This window comes from Panthera tigris, chromosome C1 (genome assembly GCF_018350195.1).
Source record: "Panthera tigris isolate Pti1 chromosome C1, P.tigris_Pti1_mat1.1, whole genome shotgun sequence".
In the NCBI taxonomy this organism is placed as follows: Eukaryota; Metazoa; Chordata; class Mammalia; order Carnivora; family Felidae; genus Panthera; species Panthera tigris.
Genome location: NC_056667.1, coordinates 162870973 through 162891432, shown reverse-complemented (window position 1 = coordinate 162891432; position 20460 = coordinate 162870973). Strand labels below are relative to the sequence as shown.

At 50.7% G+C, this 20460-nt stretch overlaps 1 protein-coding gene across 1 annotated transcript; it reads right to left on the bottom strand.

Annotated features, from left to right (window-relative positions):
• Positions 1 to 682: 682 nt before the first annotated feature.
• Positions 683 to 6248, bottom strand: HOXD4 (homeobox D4). The gene is made up of 2 exons (XM_042994742.1): positions 4692 to 6248; positions 683 to 4146 (listed from the first exon to the last, which is right to left on the bottom strand). Exons 1-2 carry the CDS (start codon positions 5125 to 5127, stop codon positions 3806 to 3808), a joined length of 777 nt encoding a protein of 258 aa, XP_042850676.1. The 5' UTR covers positions 5128 to 6248; the 3' UTR covers positions 683 to 3805.
• Positions 6249 to 20460: the final 14212 nt, after the last annotated feature.

The window sequence follows — 20460 nt, the reverse complement described above, 5'->3', positions numbered from 1 at the left end:
AGGCAAAGACGCGAAAAAGCCTTTGCAGAAAAAAAAAAAAAAAATAGCGCACGCCACTTTTTATGGTGGGGAGTGTTTATTGTCGTCTGGAGGGCAGAGGGGGCTCTGGGGGAAGGAGGGGCAGGTGCTGGAGGCCCCAGTGGGACTAAATAGCACAAGGAAAGTAGGAGTCCAAGATTGGAGGCCAGAGGGGTTTGGTCCCAGCAGCCACTGGCCAGTCTCAGCTTGGTCCAGAACCCAGCACTCTCCCAGAGTTGGGGGGCAGGGAGGTCTCTCACCCACCACAAGACAAAGAGAGATTGGAGGTGTCTGGAGCTAACCGGGGCCAACCTGGAGCCTCCTTTTAGCCTGGGAAGTTACTTATTTTTTCTTCCAAAAAATAACGCCCTGCAGCCTGAATGCAACGTTAGGCTTCCCAATGCTCACAAAACATGGTGGCCAAATTGGGACTGTGTATGTGTGGGGGGAGAGGTTAATGACAGATTTGCTAACCCTTACACACTTTAACCTTCACATGTCAGGCACAATGCAGAAAATAATAAATTGTTTATATTGAATGTTAGCTTTTAGAAGACTTAATGAAGAATGCTTCTTTGGAGGCACCAAACAGGATGGAAGTTTCGCTACACCTTTTATTATTTCAAATATAGATCAATGAATTACATCAAAACTACAGGCGACAATTAGTATAAATAATACTTTAATCAGTGGCAGCAGAACATTGGTCAATTCTATTAAAAAAGCATCCTGTGTGAACAGACACCATGGGGCTGACAGACAATGTCATCTCCCAACAAAAGGCTGCAATGGACAAAGTGAGATGGGAGTCTGAGGAGCAATGTCCTCGGTAAACACTTCACTCCTCCCCAGTCACGACCCCAACACAGCTTAAAAAAAAAAAAAACAACACCAAAACAAACACTTCTGGCTCATATTTGGGGGAACAAACTGGAAACAAATGAAAGCAAATGGGCACTGAGCCTTTCCACATCTAGGTTTCTCCAGAGTATGTTCCCAGATGGAAACTCATTTCCTTCCCTGCCCTAGGTGGTTTTGAGAAGGGGGGGGGGGTGCTGCTGCTTCTCCCCTGCCCCACTCCTGTGGGCCCAAATGGACGCTGGGGTCCGATTGGGACCACAGGGTTGAGGACTGCCCCCTGGGCCATCCAAGCTCCATTAACATTTCAAAAGACAATCCCTGGAAACTGAGGAGAACTGAGACTTATAAACAAAGAAGTTGTTTCTCTGATTAAGTTACTTTTCAAAGTAGTGAAGCTATGTTTGAGAAGAAGGTGGGTTTTCTTCAACAAAACATGCCTCTTGGCTTTCCTCTGGGACATGGGTGAAGTCAGTGAAGCAGTTTTGGCATTTGGTCTGAAGCTGGGGTAGATAACCTGAACTTCTGGGAATGGGGAAATCTATATAATAATCTTTATAATATATATGTAGTTGGGTGTCGTGAAAATATATACTTTTCCCCCCTCCCAAGGAGAAGGTTCAATATATTCACAGATTTGGGCTTTAGGAAAGAATCTTAGCAACTTTCCAACTTGCCTCTGACGATAGCGGCTCTTTTCAAATGCTACATCCAAAGACTGCTCTCCCCATTAGAGGGGGAAAAAAAGAAGAGAAGGGTAGTTAGAGTCCAAAAGGTTAAGGGTTTAGAGGTCAGTCCTCCCGGCTGAAATACAGCTAATCGAATAGAAAATTTGTCCTCTGGATGAACCTGATTCTGTAATTTAGCCGAACTTCAGTAAAATACCTTTTCAGCTTCTCAACGTGAGGGCGTCAGAAAAAAGACGTCTTGACTATGTATGAACTCTTTGCTTTTTGTCATAGAAACAATGATGCGAATAATGCAGGAATATCCATCTTTAATATCCCGACGTGGCGATATTCAAGTATTGCCATGTGCAAGTCTGAGAGCCAGGCTCACCCCAAGGAGGAACAAAGAGCTGTCCCCAGGGTCTAATACAAAAGACCAAGGCTTGGAAGATACTTTAGAGAAGCGGAATTTCAGCCTAGGGACTCCAGTGAATACCTGCTCTCAGCTCTCAGGAGACACCAAAGAACATGCGTGCAGAGAAAGTCTTTTTTTTTTCTCCCTCCACTTAAATATATTTAAAAAATTATCTCTGAACTTTATAAAGCATTCTGAAGCACTGAAAAAAAAATAGCTCCAATTCTTAATCTCTCTTTCAAGCTCATCCTTTTCCCCTCCCCTCTTTTGTCACTTTTTGGTAGCTACAACCAGGGGTTTCTTTTTGGAGCCCACAGCTTTGGGGTTTAAACTTCCAAAGTCTGTTTCATTTGAGTATATGAACTCTGGCCATTCCCTTTGACTCTCCCCCCCCACCCCCCCCTTAGCCTTAAGGGTCAGCATTTTAGAAAAATGAGCCTTGAATCCTCAGGCAAGGCATAAGAAAAATGACTAAAGAACATCACTCCTCTGTTGTTTGAGAGTGATTGTTATGAAACCACTATTCTTAAGGCAAGGAGGAGGGCCTAAAACTTTTATACTTTTACAATCTCTGCCTCTAATCAATGGGTTGAGAAAAACTTCCTTACACTTGTTTAAAAAATAAAAGAAACTTCAGGGAAAAAAACCCTAAGACCAACTTTTGTGGGCTTCTAGATTCAATTAGTGTTCTCTTTCTTTTTTACAGCAAGATTTCCCCACCTTCCCACTTTCTCCCCACCACACACCCCCTCTCCCATATAGGCCGTACACCAATTCCTATAAAATACTGCTACATGGGTAATTTGGAATCCAGCATTTGGAATCCAGTTGGAATAGAAAATTCAGTCACAATCTAATGACCCAGAACATAGAGGTGTTGTTTTCTTTCCCCAGAAGGAAAATGTTGGACCATTTGTTTCTTTCTCTTTTCCCTTTCCTTTAATCACCCAGAACTAGTTGTAAGCACAGTGCTGAAAAAAGCACATGTGGAAATATATTTTCAAGAACTCAACTTTGAGTGGACCCTTTGCTTCCCTCTAAAAGGGTTAAGGGCCCCCTACACACATTTCCGGGGAGTGGGGAGGGGTGGAGTTCAAAATGCCGGTTAGAGCCAGAAGTTAGTCCACACATCTCTGATTCTTCTCCCTGAAACTCAGCCCCTTTCACCTTCTTAAGATTTTTGGCATTAAGATGTCAGTTATTTCTGTCCCCCATCCCCCAACAAATAAATATTTAAGCAAATATAATCTAAACATAAAATAACCCAACCTATTTCCACTTCCTTCTTAGACTCATTTCTTTGGGCATGGGGCCACCGGGAGCAAAATATTTTTTTCACACCGGAAATTATACAGATAACCCAGAAAGTTCAGAAATCCTGGCCCAGCTTCCCTGTTTCCACTGAAAGCACCTAGCACAGGGATGGCCAACCTGCTGCCTCAACTCCCCCACTTTATTAAGCCACCAAGATCCCTGGAGGGGTGGGGTGGGGGAGGATGTTCAAATTCACACTGGGATAAAGCATCCAACCTTCATTTGCAAATTCAAAATCCAACAGCAGAGATTTTCATAAGTTTAATGACTCGCCAAGGTTTATGTTCTCAGTAGCTCCTGCCATATGATAATATACTTAGAGAGAGAATCCCGCCCCCCTCCCACCCCCATCCCGCTTCAGGGAGGGGGCTGCCCTCGGGCAGGATGCTAACCTAGTCCGAGGGCGGCCTGCGTATCCCAGGTCCACCCCACAGTACCTTAGAGCCCAGGGAGGTGACAGCAAGCCTGGCCTGCCCCCGCAGCTTCGGCTCAGCCGGGAGCGCAGGGAGGAATGGGCCCAGGGTCCCCACTTCTACAAGGTCGTCAGGTCCGTGTGGTGGTCCTTGGCCAGCTGCTGCAAATGCTGGCCTGGGGCAGCTGAGGAGGAGCAGGAGGAGGAGGAAGAGGAGGACGAGGACGAGGACCTGCCTTTGGTGTTGGGCAGCTTGTGGTCTTTTTTCCACTTCATCCTCCGGTTCTGGAACCAGATCTTGATCTGGCGCTCAGAGAGACACAGGGTGTGAGCAATTTCAATCCGACGGCGCCGGGTCAGATACCTGTTAAAATGAAATTCTTTTTCCAGTTCTAGGACTTGTTGCCGGGTGTAGGCCGTCCGAGACCGCTTGGGCTCCCCGCCAGTGTAGTTGGGGTTCACTGCGAGACAAAACAGACAGCACGGTCAGGTCAGCGCCCGGCTCTTCTTAGGGCCCTCGCCACTGCCGCTCACTTCCTGGCGTGCCCGAGGCCCGCGGCCCTCCCAGCGCACTCCCCAGCCCGCTCCCTTCCTCCCTCCCGCCCTCTCGTCCTCTGTACCCAGCGCACCCGCTCACTCCCACCCACCCACTCCCCCAGTCTCCGGGGCGGGGATCCCCTTACGTGCTCCCATCTCCCTGGCCCACCGAGAGCTCCGGAATTCCCTAGCATTTTGGAAAACCCCCCTCTCCTCCTCTACCAGGTTCCGTCCGCTCTGAAAATGGAGTCCTCCCCCACCCCACCCCCATCTCCACCCCCTTTTTCGCCCACAGCCAAGCAGCCAGCCACATGGTCCCGGCCTGCTCCCTCAGCTATAAAAATTTATGGAGAGAGTAATTGCGGCGCCCATTGAAGCCCCACAAGCCCCCACCCACTTGCACCCCCTCTCGGGGGCCCAGGCCTCCAGGCTGGGGTGGGGACTGAGAGGTCGCTGGACCATGCCTTACCCGAATTCACGTGCACCTTCTTCATCCATGGGTAGACCACCGCGGGCTGCTTGAGTGCCGTCCCGGGGGGCGGCTGCTTGGGGCCGCCCGGCTGGCTGCAGGCCCTGGCGCTGGGCAGAGGCGCGGGCGGCGGTGCCGGGGGCGCGGGGCACGGCTCTCCTGGGGCTCCGTAGTGGCCGCCGGGGCCGCCGGGTTCTTGCCCGTGACCCCGCGTGGGTAGCGCCGAGCCGGGTCCGGGCCCGCCGCCTCCGAAGGTCTGCTCACCGAAGTCGGGCCGTGGGTAGAGCCCCGGGGGCTGGAAGTCTGCACCCTGCACGCCTCCGCTGTAGTAGTCGGCGCCCTGCTCGCCTAGGTAGCTGCCCTGCAAATATTCTTCGCACGGAGGGAACTTGGGGTCCACATACTTGGAGTTCACCATATACGAACTCATGGCCATTAATTTCAGAAGGTAGAAAATACTAATTTTTCTCGTGTTGTCTTTTTTTCTCCTTCCATAGGGCCCTCCTACTTGCTGTCAACTGAATAAAGTTGGCGGCCATGTGACCAAGCCAGCCAATAGCGAGGAAGCGAGTTTATCACCGGGTTGGTGAGCATCTCATAATTTTCACAAATTTAACTAAATAACATACGTGTAATCAAGTGACTCGCCATGGCACATTTGAGGGCCCCCGCCAGATGTTAGTGTAGTTCTCCAATTCCCCGCACCCTCATTCCTGGCAGGTAATCCCAGCTTTTGTCTGCCACTGACTTTGTTAACCTCCAGTGTCCTCTCCACTCACCCCCGCTGAAATACAGCCCCCCAAAATGGGTACAGTTCAAGGGGGAATGAAACCCCAACTCTGTCAGGCTGCAGAATGCCAAAAGGCCGGTGGGTGAGGCAGCCTCTGAGTTGGGCAGAGTACCCCAGGCAGGCAGGGCTCCCGCCCGCGGGAACGGGGACTCTGCCATACAAAGGCCGAGTCCCGGCTTTGTCTTCCTCAGGGTCACCCAAAAGTTACAACAGTCTGGCGGGCCCGAATCAAATCAGGCGATGAGTAACTGCCAAGCTTTCTGTGAGTGCCCAGGATGGAGTGCTTTTAGCCAAAGTCAGTCTTACAGGTATGGCAAGACCGCCCTCCACCCAGCTCATACAGCTGAGGGGTGGGCCTGGAAGGTGATGATGGCACCCCCACCTCACCCAGATAGGCTCCAAAGGACCCTGCACTCCCTTTTCCCACGTGGCAGTCAACGACCTGTGAGCCTCCTCACTGGGCACCCTCTGACCTCACTTCATGCTCCTTGAGGGCAGAGTTGGGGCTGGGGCTACCTGGCTTTCCACCTTGCTCCCCAGTTCCCCAAAAGCTAGCCCTTTGGCCCTGCATTCATGCAACCAATTAAGGGTTTACACGGGAACCTCTGTTTAAACGTGAGGGGCTTCGGGGAAAAGGCTCCCCCCGTGTCACCAGGCTCAGTCCATCTTCCTGGAGTCTAAGGTAATAAAACAGAAAGGAAACTGACCCGCACCCGGCTGCCTCTGGCCTCAGCTTCCGACTATGGCTATTTCGGAGAAACATGAAGTTTTTGCATCGACCATATATTCCCCTAGAATCGAATCTGTGACTATGTGGATACCACACAAATTCGGTTCTACAGGGTATATATAGACAACGTTACTACCTCCGGGTTTCACCTAGAGTGGGTACCCAGACCGCTGCCAGCCCCGGCCTCTTCCTCGGAGCCATCACCGGCCCGACGCAGCCACTCGCACTTTCAGAGAGGGTTCAGGTAGCTTGAAGAGCTCGGTGACAATTTGCAGCAACGAGTTCCCCATCCTTGCACCAGGGCCGGAGTTACCGAGCAGCCAAGGAGACAGGACACTCTTCTTAAGAAAGAAAGAAAAGAAGAAAAAATAATCCATCCCAGAAATGGGGGCTTTATTACCCTCCTCTCTAGATCCACCCCCTCCCCCTTATCAAGTGGTATTTTCCAGAAAGGAGCAAATGCCCTTAGTGGCAGGAGAAAAGATGCAAGAGGAGAATATCCTCTGCCCATTCTTCTTCCCAGTGCAGGGGCAAGCCAGGTTGGCTGACAAAGCTAGTTCCCCAAGAGGTCTTGCATTTACCTTCCTGGGCCCTGTGCCGGGCTGTCCTCTCCGTCCAGAGCTGCAGACCCTGCGGCAGGCACTGCTTGCAGGCACCAAGCTGCCCTGGGCTGGGGTCGGAGTGCTAATGGTGAAGGGCAGGGCGAGGGGTCATTCGAAATCATTTACAAACATATCACAAAGTTTCATTATTTTTGCTTTGCCGACAGCAGCACACAAGAGTACAAAAGTTCATGAGTTGCACCCGCCCGCCCCAGTGCCTCAGCGCTGTCTAGGGCTCACCCCTCGGTTTAGGGCACCAAGAACACAGACTCACTCAGGGCCGGGATGGATTTCAGGGGCAGAAGGATGCCCCGGGCTCAAGTCCGGCTTTTGGATCTGTGAGCATAGGCCAGAGGTGCTAGAAAAAAATTTTTTTGATTGTTTTAATTTCCTCCTTGTGATTCAAAAATTAGTTTCAGCCTCAGCCTTCATCTGGTGGGGTAGAGCAGAGAAACGCCTTTCTGCCTCTCAGCCTGGCAAAATTGGCTGCCTGCTTCTGCTCTGCACTTTGCATGCTCCCCACCACACCCCCCATCCTTTGGTTCCAGTGCTGTGGCTATTTTGTAGGGATTTCCTGGGTGCCAATTCTAACCAGAGTCTGAGGCTGCCCCAAGCCAAATTTCCTTGTTGAAGGGGGTGGTTCCCCCCAACTTCCCCTAATGCTGAATGCTCCCACATACCCACCTGCCTGGGGACACTGGGCCTAGGCTTTATCCAGACAAATTGGGGGAGCCTGCTGGGCCGGGTGGGGACCCGGGTGAGGACCTGGGTGAGGGTACACATTTTCATATTTGTTAGACGCTGTGACCTGCATTTCACCTTATTGCTCCACTTGTTCAGACAGGTCAAAGCCAACGAGTTATTGATGAACAAAAGCGTTAAATATTCACCTCCCGCTCAACTGCCCATACAAATGCTTTTGATCTCTCGGGCTTTTTGTGCTGTGTTCAGCTACAGGGTGCCGCCGAACGGGTTTGCAAGCGAAGAGCCCTGGCAGAGATAAGCACCCAGAGCAGGGGCAGCAGCCGGAAGGGGGCAAAACCAGGGTGTCCTGGGGACACCAGATTTTCCAGCCTGGAGCCCAGAGCCCGTTTCACTTAAGCCAGCCTGATTAATAGAGAGGAATTATGAACTGGGCGGTATCTCCACTCCTGGGGGTGAACACAGCCCCCAGGAAGTCAACTAGGCTGCCCACCCTGGAAGGCAAAGAAACCTGGCCCAGAGCCAAGCACCAGTTTCTTCCACCCTGAAGAGAGGGTGTCTCACCAGAGAGGATGGGTCCCTGGCTCCTTCCGCCTTCCTTCATTCCATCTCCCATTAAAATAAAGTCATCTCCATTTTGCAGTAAGGGAAGGGTCACTATCTTTTCCTCGGTTCTCCTGCCACTACCATCAACTTAAATGGGATAGTCTTCCTGGAGACCCCACAGGCCTCCTCAGAAATGTACCTGTCTTCCTCGGCACATGCAACTCAGAAAGATCCAAAGTTCTGAGCCCAGGACCCCAAGAATCTCTGCCCCCACCGCAACTCTACCACCACTACCACCACCAAAACCACGTTTGCTTGCAACACTAGCGGCTCTGGCGCGAAAATTCTCGAATTGCAGTTACAGAGAAGCAGAAGTGAACCAGAAGCTTCGTATCTCTCCCTCCTTGCTCAGCCCGTGTCCCCAGCCCACAGCCCAAACGTCTGGAGCTGTGGCCGGGGGAGGGGCGAGGAGGGATTTCCACTTACAGCTCAGAATTCGCAGCCCTTCCTTCCCGGAAGCGGGCCAACTGCACACACCCGCAGCCGTAGAGGGTTACGTTTTTCTTTCTTTCCTTCGACTTTTTATTAAAAACAAAAGAAGACAAGAGAAGACTGCGCCAGGCTGGAACGGGTTAAGCTAGGCTGGGGGGGCGGAAGAGAATCGCATTGCTTTGGTGTTTAGCAGGTTGGTTAGAGCAGAAAGCGATGCTCGCCGCAACTTGTTAATGGAGCGGGCTGCTAATTAGCTGCAAGCTCCTAACAGAAGCATAGGCTGCTGCGGAGCTGCACCTGTGCGAGCTGGGGAGGCCCGGGGAGGCCCAGAAGGTCCAGAGAGGCCCAAGGAGACAAGGGTGAGAGCCTGCGGTGTGCTCTCTTGGATAGGTGACTGTGAACTAGGCCCCAGAAAATCCATCCAGGAGCTCAATCAACTTAGAGCCTCCAACCCCGGAGAGAGCTTCCCTTGCACCGCCAGGCCAGGGCAGTCAGGGCCCTTCTTCCACCCGCCCACTCTTCTGGCGCGGCCCTTCTGCCGACACCTCCCCAGTTATCAATACCGCCTCTTCGCATTTCGGAAGAAACGGGAAGGTACTTACAGCCGCAGCCTCTCATGGTCCCGAACCTGTTGCAATGAAAACGGGGGTCACTTAAATTCCACATGATAATGAAGCAGAGGTAGAGGATACACAGAAAAATGACAAGGCCCAGACACCCCACCAATACCCAGACCTCCCTGCTTCGGGTGCCGCCCCCAGGAACTGCGCCAAGTTCTCCGCGGAGCGGAGCGGGAGACCGCAGTCCTCAAGGGCAGACCCGGGGAGTAGCAGAGTATGGTCCCCAACACCTCCCCCACTCCATGCACCCTTGGGCAAAACCTTACTGGTTGCTTGGCCAGACTCGGGCTGCCTGTAACAGGGTTTCCCCAGTGGGAAAACGGGAAGCGAGGAGAAAATGGGCCTTTGTGTTTTTCCTTCTGCACAATCAGCCGGGTGGGCGCAAGTCCACTGGGGAGGGGGCAGCCGCTGCATCTGTCCCCTGCCCTAGCGCCCTGTCTGCCTCGCGCTGGGAGCAATTCAACCCCTTTTGCCAGTTTCAGATTAGTTTCAAATTCCTCAGCCCCAACTAGCGCCCCCCCAAACCTGTCTTCTCCTTCCCAAAGAAGGACCAGGCATGACTGGGACTTGCCTTCCCACTCCTGCCTCAATTCAAAACAAAGAGCAATTTCCAAGGGAAATGAGGATTCAAATGATAACGAAGGAGGAGGAAAATCGATGGGTTTGAAGGTAAATGGCAATGCTTTAGATTGTTATGCAGCTCTATGGACCGGGCAGTATTTTGTCAGTATTGCTTCTGGAGAGCCCACAAAGCAAAGCGTTGATCCTCACAGGGGCTGGTGTCCAGCTTTAAGTTTTCATCCCTTCTATGATGGCAGTCTTCTCTGAGAAATCTCAGAGGCAAAGCCATCTCCAATCCTTATCCTTTCTCTCTCTCTCCCTCCCCCCCCCCCCCCCCCCCCCCCCCCCCCGCCACTCTCTCCACCTAGACTACCACAGTTTCATTCCCGTCTGAAGCAGATGCTCCATTATGAGGAAGAGAGAGACAGTAAGTCCCTTTTGTGAGGTAGGAGCCCTCAGTTCCTAACTTTCTATGTCCCGAAGGGAGGGGAAGAGCCCAGGAGTCCCATTCTATTTGTTAATTTAGGTTTAGGCTAAAATGAACATTAATTTCGATGGGACTTCTCCTCACCCCAGGCAGAAAAGACAAGGCAGAGAAATCCCCCACCCCTGGAGTTGTCCTGGAAAAAGTAGTAAGTGACTTACTGTTTTTTTCTCCCAGTGGGCAGGGGAACTGGGAGTCGAACTGTCTCCTTCTGAGCCTGGCGCTAGCTGGAGCCTCTCACTTCCCTATCGCTGCTCCAAGAACCAAGCATCTGCACTTGTATGCTCTTAACCTAATTTATGGTGGGAATTATATTTTGGCTTGTCAACTCTCAAGCCATAAAACAAAGTTTATTGGAATCACGTGCTCGTAAATAGCCACTCAGGTCTCATCTCTGCACAACCATAAATAACCTTCGGCTTTAAACTTTTATTCACTAAATAAAGGTTCACTGAAACTGTTCTCTCACACTTAAATAGTTCCAAATATTCAGGATGCAAGGGGGGTCATATTCATATCAATACCCTGGGCTTTTCAAATAGCATCTTTTCAGAGAAGTCTGTTTAAGTTGGGAGATAGGGCTATTTCGAAAAGACTGGTTGGTGGGCATGTCTTATGATTCTTTGGCTGCATTCACTGTGAGTACCATCAGCTCCTTTATTTCAATCATTTTCTAGCTCTAGATGTGGTAAATAAAGAGGAAAATCAAAGGTTACCTCTTACTTGTATATACCAGAAGTTATTTGAGATTTTGTTCAAACTTCAACAGAAAAAGGGTGGTGAGGGAGAGGCTGGGTGGGCTTGTGGGGGGCAGCTGGAGTTAACACTTGGATCTGTATTGTTGTGGATGGACTCAGTGAGAAAGGTGAAGGTAGCCACATGCCTAGAGGTTTCTATAATTTGCTTAGATCTGAAAGGGGAGCTTTTGCAAGTGACCAAACTGCTTAAAACAGCAAGACTTGGGGTTTGGTAAAGTGAGAAACTGGAGAATAGCCCCATCGGAATCTTTGGCAACTGAAGCTCTAAAGAAGGTTATAAAACAATAAAACAGCCCTGGTGTGAAGGGGACAGGGTGTGAGGAAGCAAATGAGGCTCTCAAGGAACCCAAGCCCAGGAAGTCAGATGTCCCTACTCCCACAGGGCTCGAGTCCCTGAGCCCAAACCTGAGCACAAAGCTACACCCCCACGCTGCCACTCCCACTGGAGGGAGAGCCTAAGAGAGGAGGAGGGAGTGCACTCTCCTGCTGAGAAAGCCCAGAAAAGGAGCTTGGGCCTGAGCGCTGCTCTCCAGGAGGATGTGACATTCTGTGCTGGGCAAGGTGGGGGTGGGAAAGATGCCCCCAGCTCCTACCAAGGTGGGTAAATAAAACGAGAAGTGACCCCAGCACCCTTCCATAGCCCGCCAGAGTTTGCACCAGTGTGAAAATACGTGTGTTTTTGACTATTCTGGTTAAAAAAGCATTAGGTGTTATGTGTAGGTTTGTAAAGCCCACACACATATGATTTCTAAGTCAACTTCAGTTGCAAAAGCTCTCATCAGCAAGTCCAACCAAGCCCCTGAAAGAAACCCCTCTCTACAAAGATCTCTTTGCATCCTAATTTCTACCCATTCACTGTGTATTTCTAAACCCATTTCCTGGTTTGACTTTCATTAGCTAGAAAGCAGGAGCTGTTAGCTCCGACCTACCTACCGTAGGACATTTTTTCTCCCCCCCCCCCCTCCATTAGCCACTCAGGACGACCTTTTTCTTTTACAGTTGGTAGCATCTGTCTTTAAAGTATGAGCAAAGATCGACCCTTTAAAAACTGATTTCTGATTCTGTTAGGACTAGGTGAGCAGTTTCAAAATAAGTCCCAGTTAATCCACTGTAAGAAAATAATTAGAATTTGAGAGGTTGAGGAAAGCTTTATTTCTCCTTAGGTTAATAAAACAGAATTAATCAAAGGATATATGACTTTCCAGGCAATTGTGATGAGCTTTTCACGGGGGGTGGGATATAAGGAGGAGACCAGGCTGAGGAGGTGGTTGAAACAATGCCAGGCGCCTAATCCGGGCTCAGTAGATATTTTCTGAATGAATGGTAATGAAGGATGGTGACTGGGCTTGCAGTCTTTACTGCGGCTTACACAGGAAGATTAATAAAATGACACAGACTACTCTGTATATTTAGATAATAACAGGAAAGTAACTAGCTATGCATACAGAAAAGGAGGAAAGGAAGACATTAAGGCAGACATTTTCAATTACTTTCTAATCTTAGAGCAGCCAGGAACATGATTAAGGAGAGAGTGTCCACCTTCCTACAGTCTTTGCTTGCCCCAGGGCCCCCAGTGTCCCGGGCGTCTGTGAATGAATGAGAGAGTGGGGATGGGGAAGAACAAACTTGATCTAATAAAAAGACTGAGCATCAGGGGTAGCAACATACTAACTTGGGCCAGTTTGCTGGAGTTTTCTCAAGGAGTTTCAATGGTGGTGTTGGTGCTGGTAATGGAAGAAGAGGTGGGGAAGGAGAGGTTGAAGTCTTCTTTACAACTTGTAAGGAATTAGTTTTGGGGGAAAGTGGGACTCTGGGCACTACCCCTCCCCATTTGGCTAGAAAGAGCCAGTCCTGGGAATTCCTGCCCAGAGAGCTCCCATGAGGTAGGGTCCCGTGTAGGACTCCACCAACCTAGAAGCCAGAGCAGCTTTTCCAGGAAGGAGGAGAAAGTGAAGGCGCACCAGCAGGTGTCGGCTATAGTCCAAATGTAATGAGGCCTACCCTCTGCCCACCCTAACGGTCCTTGCTATGTGGCTCCAGGAAAGAATATTCTGACATTGACTTTTAAGAGGCCTCTTGCCCAGAGGTATTGTTGAGCACTCCTCTTTTTTTATGTTTATTTTTGAGCGAGCGAGTGAGAGAGAGAGAGAGAGAGAGAGAGAGAGTGTGTGTGTGTGTGTGTGTGTGTGTGTGTATGCATGAGTGGGGGAGGGGCAGAGATAGAGGGGTACAGAGGATCTGAAGCGGACTCTGCGCTGTCAGAACAGAGCCCAATGTGGGGCTTGAACTCATGAACCATGAGATCATGACCTGAGCCAAAGTCAGATGCTGAACTGACTGAGCCACCTAGGTGTCCTGTCTCTTCTTAAGCTACGTGTCTGCATAACCAGGATAGGTAGGGATGGGACTTTGAATGAAATCCCTAGATGGGGGGCAGTTGGAAGGAGACTACACAGGCCTGGCACTTAGGAACACAGGATGGGGGTAGAGCCAGAGAAGGGCTGAGCAGGAAGTCCCGAGCAGGAGAGAAATATGATCCCATATTCCTGGCCCTGTATTCTATCACTGGAAGAGGAACACTTCTCCCACTACCCTCACCCTTACCCCCTACAATGGAGTCTTCTCATTGGAGGTCTGGCTTGGTGTCCTCTGGGAAGAAAAGGTGACCCCAGAAGAAAACTCCAATAGTGAGAGATGGGATCCAAAAGAATGGGCCCTGAGACAGGATCTCTGATGATGGAGCCGGGGGCGACGAAGCCCCCAGTGGTCCCAAGAAAGGGAGGGTCTGGGGTGGTCACCTTAGTACTTTGAGAAACAAGAGTGGAGGTTAGATGGCACAGGGGTTGGGTGTGGCTGGGAATGCAGCACTGCCCTATGCCATGAGCCAAACCTCATCTGACGTGGTTGATAGCTAAAGAGACCATGTGTGTTTTGAGAGAAAATCTGACCCAGATTTTCCTGGTTAAGCCAAGAGAAGCAGTTTGGCCAATGGCTGCGGAGGCCCTGTTAGGAACAATCTGTAAGTCATGGAAGCCAGGACTAAGGGGGTGGAACCTGGTTACAAGGGGTGTGTGCGTGTACATGGGTTGTAGCATGAAGTAGCACTTACATAGCTCTTCTTAAAAGATATAAGGAATCTCAAAAAATTGCAAGAGCTGATGGAAATCTGGGAGGATAAGGCCACTCCAAGATCTACCTTGGCATCACTGTGGCCCAAGTTGGGAGCTGTGGCTCAGCCATGGCCCTGAGGCCAAGATCTTGAAACATAAGCCGATTAAGAGGGAATGGAACACTTCTGACATCCCACTGGCCATTTGCTTTTCTATCCTGCCCCAGATTTCAAGAGGCTAGAAAGAAGAGACTTGCTCTGGTGGGTGTCAGTGATAGGTGGTGGTGGAGAAGGTGACTCTAGGAGCTGCATAGTGGGAGGCCTGCTCTCAGGAAAGGCCTGAAGCCTTCTGTAGAAGCCCGAGATGTGCCTGTGTGGGTGCAAGGCCTCTTCAACCTGACATCTGCCCACTGAGGAGTTAGGGGCACTTTCCTTCTGAATGTGGCCCTGAAGTCTACCCATAGGCAGATGCCAGATACTGAGACCCAAGGGGGCAGGGCCTACAAGGCCCACCACAGCAATAGGAAGAGTCCCAGATCTATGTTCTCCTGGGTGAGCCAGCCTAGGCCTGTCTTCTCCTCTGTAGAATTCAAGAATTGGGTGAATGAACCAGGTCTCTTTCAGCTCTAAAAGTCTAGGCCTGATTGTTGAGCAGGAAAAGGATACTGATGATAAGTAACACATACCGAATGTTTGTTATGTGCCAAAATACAGTTTTTAAGTACTTAACCAGTGAGTTAATGTATGCAAGGTGGTGAGAATAGTGCATGGTACATAGCATTGCTGTATAAGTAAAAATCTTCATAACGACCCTTGAAGGTACTCTTATTCCTCCTTTTCAAATGAGGGAACAGGCCTTACTTTCCTAAGGTTACATAGCAGGTTAGTAGTAAAGAATTGAACCTAAGCAGTCCGGACTGAGAACATTTTTGTTCTCTTTAAAATCTTTAGTTAGTAAGAAGTCAATGTTCCCCTTCCCTAAATGGGAGCAATTAATCAGCCTATGGGGTAGTGACATTTAAAAACGTGATTAGGGAGGGAGCCCCAGGAACTATGGGGGTGCTGAGCAGTAAAGGGAACTTGGAGCCTGGACACCAAAGAACCACAGAAGAATCAGGAGAGACTCTTGACCAGCGGTTCACAAATGTAAGCATGCTTCTTAATTGCCTTGGGAGAGCGTGTTTACAAAATGCAGGTCCCAGATATTCTGATTTAATGTCTGGCCTGAGACCCAGGAACCTAAATTATTAACAATTTGAATGCAGGCCTTCATTAAGAATCGTTGGCCTAAAGTAGGGAAAAGAGGGAAGAAAAAGACTGCATTGCCATGGAGGATCAGTGGGGTTGGATCAGAGCCCGATGTTGAAGGTGGGTGTCACAATGGTGCCAGAAACACCCCGTGGAGCCCACCAAAGTCCTGAAATGGGCGCAGTGGTGAAAAAAGGGTGTGGAAAAAAGTAGAGATGACAATCTGCAGTGTCCTCAACCTGCAAAGTCAATGAGATTCTCCCCGAGAGCCTCAAGGAAGGCCAGAGGGAATCCCTCAACCCAAGCCCGGTCTTAGGAAAGCCAAGTCTAGGCCATTCCGACAACGTCGGGATGGGGGGCGCTGAACGCAGTGCTTTTCAAGGCTGTCCGTTCTGGGTATCAGGGATCACAGTAAGGAAAAGTGGCAAGAACAGCAGCCCAGCCTCAGGGGGCTGGTTAAACGCGGCTTGTCCAACCGCGGGACCCTGGTTTCCTGCTCTTAGCCCAGTGCGCAGAAATCGCGCCACCTCCGGGAAGGCGGAGGAAGTGAGGTGGCCTGCCACCACTACCTTCAGGCTCCGCGGCCTCAGTTCTGCCTCGGCTGCCCCTCCAGGGAAGCGGCCCTCTGGGGGTGGGTGCCGTACCTCCGACCCTCCTCCGGGACCGAAAGCACCCTGCGATTAGAAGAGGAGGGAGGGGAGTCACATGTCTTTCCCTACCCCCGCCCGCGCCCGGGGCATCTCCGGCGCCGCTGCAGCGGGCGAGACGCTTGTCCTACAGCGCCTCCTCCTGGACAAGGCGCCGACAGTCGAGCAGGGGGACTGAGCCTGCCCGGGAAACCGCGTTCTGAGGCTTCTACGCGCGGGTGGAGGTCTTCCGCACCAAAGGCTCTGAGCTGGTCCCTCAGTGTCCCCTGGGGCGACCAGAAGTCGAAAGGATCCAGAGAATGGCTCCCATCCCACCCCCAACCTCGTCCCGGCTTGTGGCCCAGGAGAGTGCATCCCTTATTAATTAGGCGAGTCCAGGCGGAAAATCCCTCCGGTTTGTCGTTTATTTATTTATTTGGCCGCTCTATGCTGAGCCACTGGCCCCCTCAGAGCCCTCAAACGTGCTGCTCTAGAGTAACAAAATCCGGGAATGGTCCGCCTGAAGGACTGGCCCGAAGTTTGGCGGTTTGAGTAGACGCCAGGAGGAAAGGCCTTTTCCCAAGCAGAGGCACCAGGCTGGAAAAAAATCTATACACTTCCCCGAGGATCACACATATAAATCTACTTTTAAGTGTTAAAAGTGTGTGTGTGTGTGTGTGTGTGTGTGTGTGTGTGTGTGTGTGTGTGTGTTTCTTTTAACACCTTGAAAGATTTGGCTTCCCTTTGGCCACTAGTTCCTATTTGCAGGCTGTTTCTAAAGTACAGACTTAAATTGGGATGGGGTGGTGAGTCAAGATGCTTGAAAATAACGTAATCAATGACAACATGGTTGGCTATATTTAGAATGAAGGCAGGAATAAAGGCAAGATGAGTAGCGAATTCTGAGGGAGGGAGGAGTGGCGAGATCAGGTTATATCTTCCTGCTCTGAGTCCGCTCAACCCCTCCCCCCATCTGCGCCTTATGGTTGGATCCCCGGGCTGGGCTATTTCACTGCACATGCGCCACACGCCAAACGAGCGTGCGTGGCAGGCGCTTAGAGCCCTGAACGGTAAGCGCAGCGTGCGCAGCGCTTTGCGGTGTGTGCCAGCGCGCACTCCTTGCGTGCTTACCTGCAGAGCAGCTTGGACACCCCGTCTGAGAGAGGCAGAAAACGTACTTTTTCTTCCTTCCTTCCTTCCTTTCTTTTTTTTCTTCAGCAAAACCTGTATTAAAACCCCCAACGGTCCTTTCTGATTTGCAAGCTCTGTTCCGCCAAACCAACAAAATCGCCATGTTGTCAACGAACACTCTCAAGGTTGTCATTTGGATTAGCAATTTCACATCTACTGCACGGCTTCTCTTGAGTCGTTAATCAAGGCGGGGCGGGGGGAGGGGGGGGAATCACTCCCTATGGTCAGAAAGCACAACTTATCCCTCATTCGGCACAGCCATCAAGTCTAAGGGACCATTTCCTAGAAAGAGGGTATCTGTTCACACCAATTCCGGAAAAAGTGGCCCCAAATTGGACTTACATCGGAATTCCGAGTTCTTGGTGGCTTCTCCCTAGCTTCCGGTGCCCTCGCGTGCCCTGCCCCGCGGCCGCACTGCGGCAAGGCCGTAAATACCTCTAACAGCTGCCTGCCTGCCCAGAGTGAAATACTGTCTTTGTTCCGATTTTCCCCTGCTTTTCTAGTTCAGAAAGAATTCTGGCGAAATATACTTGTTTGGAGGAGCATCTGATAAGAAAATACGTTTGGTTTTTAGCCCTGGTACTTGGCCACATTTATAAGAGCGAGCTTCGTTCTTTTCGCTGGTCCCCGTGAAGAGTGCAAGCCCAGCTCACAGCCTGACCGGTAAACACCAAGGCCCGGACATGTCACCGGCTGCCTGAACTATAAACGGATGGAGGTTCCCACTGAATACGCTGGGAGTTACACTTCCCGGCTTGTGAGCTCTTACAATCCAAGTGTTTCTTATTTAATTTTTAAAAATTGGGTTTAATTTTTTGGGTTATCCGGAACAATGGGGGCATTTCCGGCAGTAGCAAAAGCGTTAACTGGTCTCCTTCTGGCCCGAGTTCAAATGTGATTTGCAGATTATTTACTCCCTTAAATGCAACCGACCACTTAGTTCCAATAAACTCTTAATGCTAGCACAGGAGTTACAAAGAACCCTTCAGTCCTCCATATCTGCCCATGACCTCACCCTCTGCTTCTTAAAAGGACCTGCAGCCCGCCTAAGTTCTTAGTCACTTGGGCGCACTCAGCCACCGAACCCAGGGAAAAGTGAACACTAGGGCTTGGCCATCACAGCCACAACTCCTCCCCACCCCCACACTTGTCCCAGCCCACCTAGGGGGCTCCTTAGGCCAGGGGACAGGCCTACGTGCCTGACCAGGGGCCTGCTTTTCAATAGGCAATGCTTTTTACCAATATTAAACAATGATCTCGACAGCCATTGTACCGTAGTGGTGAAATAGTTACAAAATGCAGACATTCCAAATAAAAAATATCATTCAGTTTCTTATTTGTGAGATCATAGTGATCCACCACAATCCCTCAGACGTCAACTGGCCACAAATAGTGGCCCTCCATTTTGAAACCAGCGTGATTCCATCGTGAATTGCTAAAAATACCTTTCTACAAAGATGTCATTTATTGTTTAGAAATACATTTATGGTCAAAACGATTACAAAGGAATATCTGGACTACTAGGACTCGCCGCTGGGTGCTTTGGGGAAGATATTCAGCGGTGCGCAGGTCCATCCCATGCGCAATGCGGCAGATTGTCCACAGGTTTTAATATTTCGCAAGGTGTTCATGAGGGAAGAGTCAAGAGGATTTTGAGAACTGCATCCTTAAGTACTGTTCAAAATGGGTGGGATAAAAGCATTCTTTTTTTCTGCAAAGGATTTTCTTTTGATGCATAGATAATGTTTCAGTTCAGTAATTTTGAAGTAGAGGGTAAAATGTTGCTATACAACGTTTATTTGTAGGCAAAACACCACGACAGTGCATTTAGAAAGCAAAATATCTACTCTTTTCCTCTTCTGGCAAATAAGAAAGACACGCGATATTTGAACTTAGACATGGTTTGCATTTCTTAAATATCTGTTGCTTTTTACCCAAGACCTGCACCAGCTTTTCTGATACTATTACCTCCCAAAACATGTATACATTTTGCGATATAAAATAATCCAATTTCACCCAACAGATTATTAGATAAGGGGGGAAACGTTCTCCACTTGTTACAAAAATTCTCTAAAAACTAGAGAAACGGTTTAAAATATTTAAAATTCCATCTCATACATAAAGCTCAATAAAGCCTAGAAATCAGCCAGCATCACTCACCAAAGCCTAGATTAACAAACCAAACACATCTTGGGTATACAGAATCCACCCCACCCCCACCCCAAGCCCCAACCCTCAAAAAACACCTGTTAGCCTCCCAGATACCTTTGACCACAGACAAGCCGCAAAACACTGCTCTATACTATAGAATGCCTTCAAATGATCCACAGCAAAGCTAAGCCATCCAGGAACCATCTACCCATTCTTCCCAGGGTGGGGATTGAGGAGCTCTCCATCCAGGCAGTGGGGTCCTATCTGCTGCTCTCCACCTCTCGGAAGCTCGAGAGGAAATGGGGCTTCCCTTCGACTTCTGAGCTCAGCTGGACCCCATCCGGGGCCCCAGGGGATGCCTGCTCAGAGATGGAGTGAAGAGGGAGCCGCGGGCGCAGTCACCCCAAGGTCCCGGAGAAGTATAGGGAGTCGGGGCAGGCTCACTGGGCTGCCCAAGGGGGTGGGCGCCTGGAGCTCCTCGGTGGCAGTGCAGGGGCGCGGGGAGGGGCGACTCTTACCCGGAGGCTGCCGAGCAGGAGGCGGCGGTCGGCCAGGGCGGCTGCAGTAATCCATTGGGCGCTGCCGGGCTTCGCGCACTCGGGGCGGCAGGGATCCGCTCGTGTTGGGGAAGGAGTCGCGTCGGAACCGCGCGGCTGCAGTCACCCGGAGCAGGCCGGCCGCTCCCGGCGAGCGTTGTCGGCGCCGGCGGGGGCCTCCGAGCCCAGGGCTATTTCCGGGCTCTCCCGCCCGCCGGGCTCCCCACCGGCTCCGGAGGCGGCAGCGGCGCGGCCCGAGCAAAGCGGCGGTGGGGCCACGTTGGGCGCCGGGCGGGAGCGGAGGCCGCCGCGGACCCCGCAATCCCGCAGCCGGCGACTGGATCCCACCTCTGCAGAGACAAAGGTTAGAAAAAGAGGGGGTGAGGCTCCAGGAAGGCAGAATGCGGGGGGAAATTCGCCTGGGAAATCAGGAAAAAGGCCGTGAAGGCGAGCGGCGCCTGCACATGACCAGCCGCAGCCAATGACGACCGCAAATAGGTCATAAAAAGGTCTATTACCAAGTTGTAAATTTTCTTCAAACAAAAAGGAATTTGCTGCAATTCCTTGCGGATTTTGCACATACAGCTCGCAAGCGCCATGTTTTTTCCTCTTTCTCTCCCCGC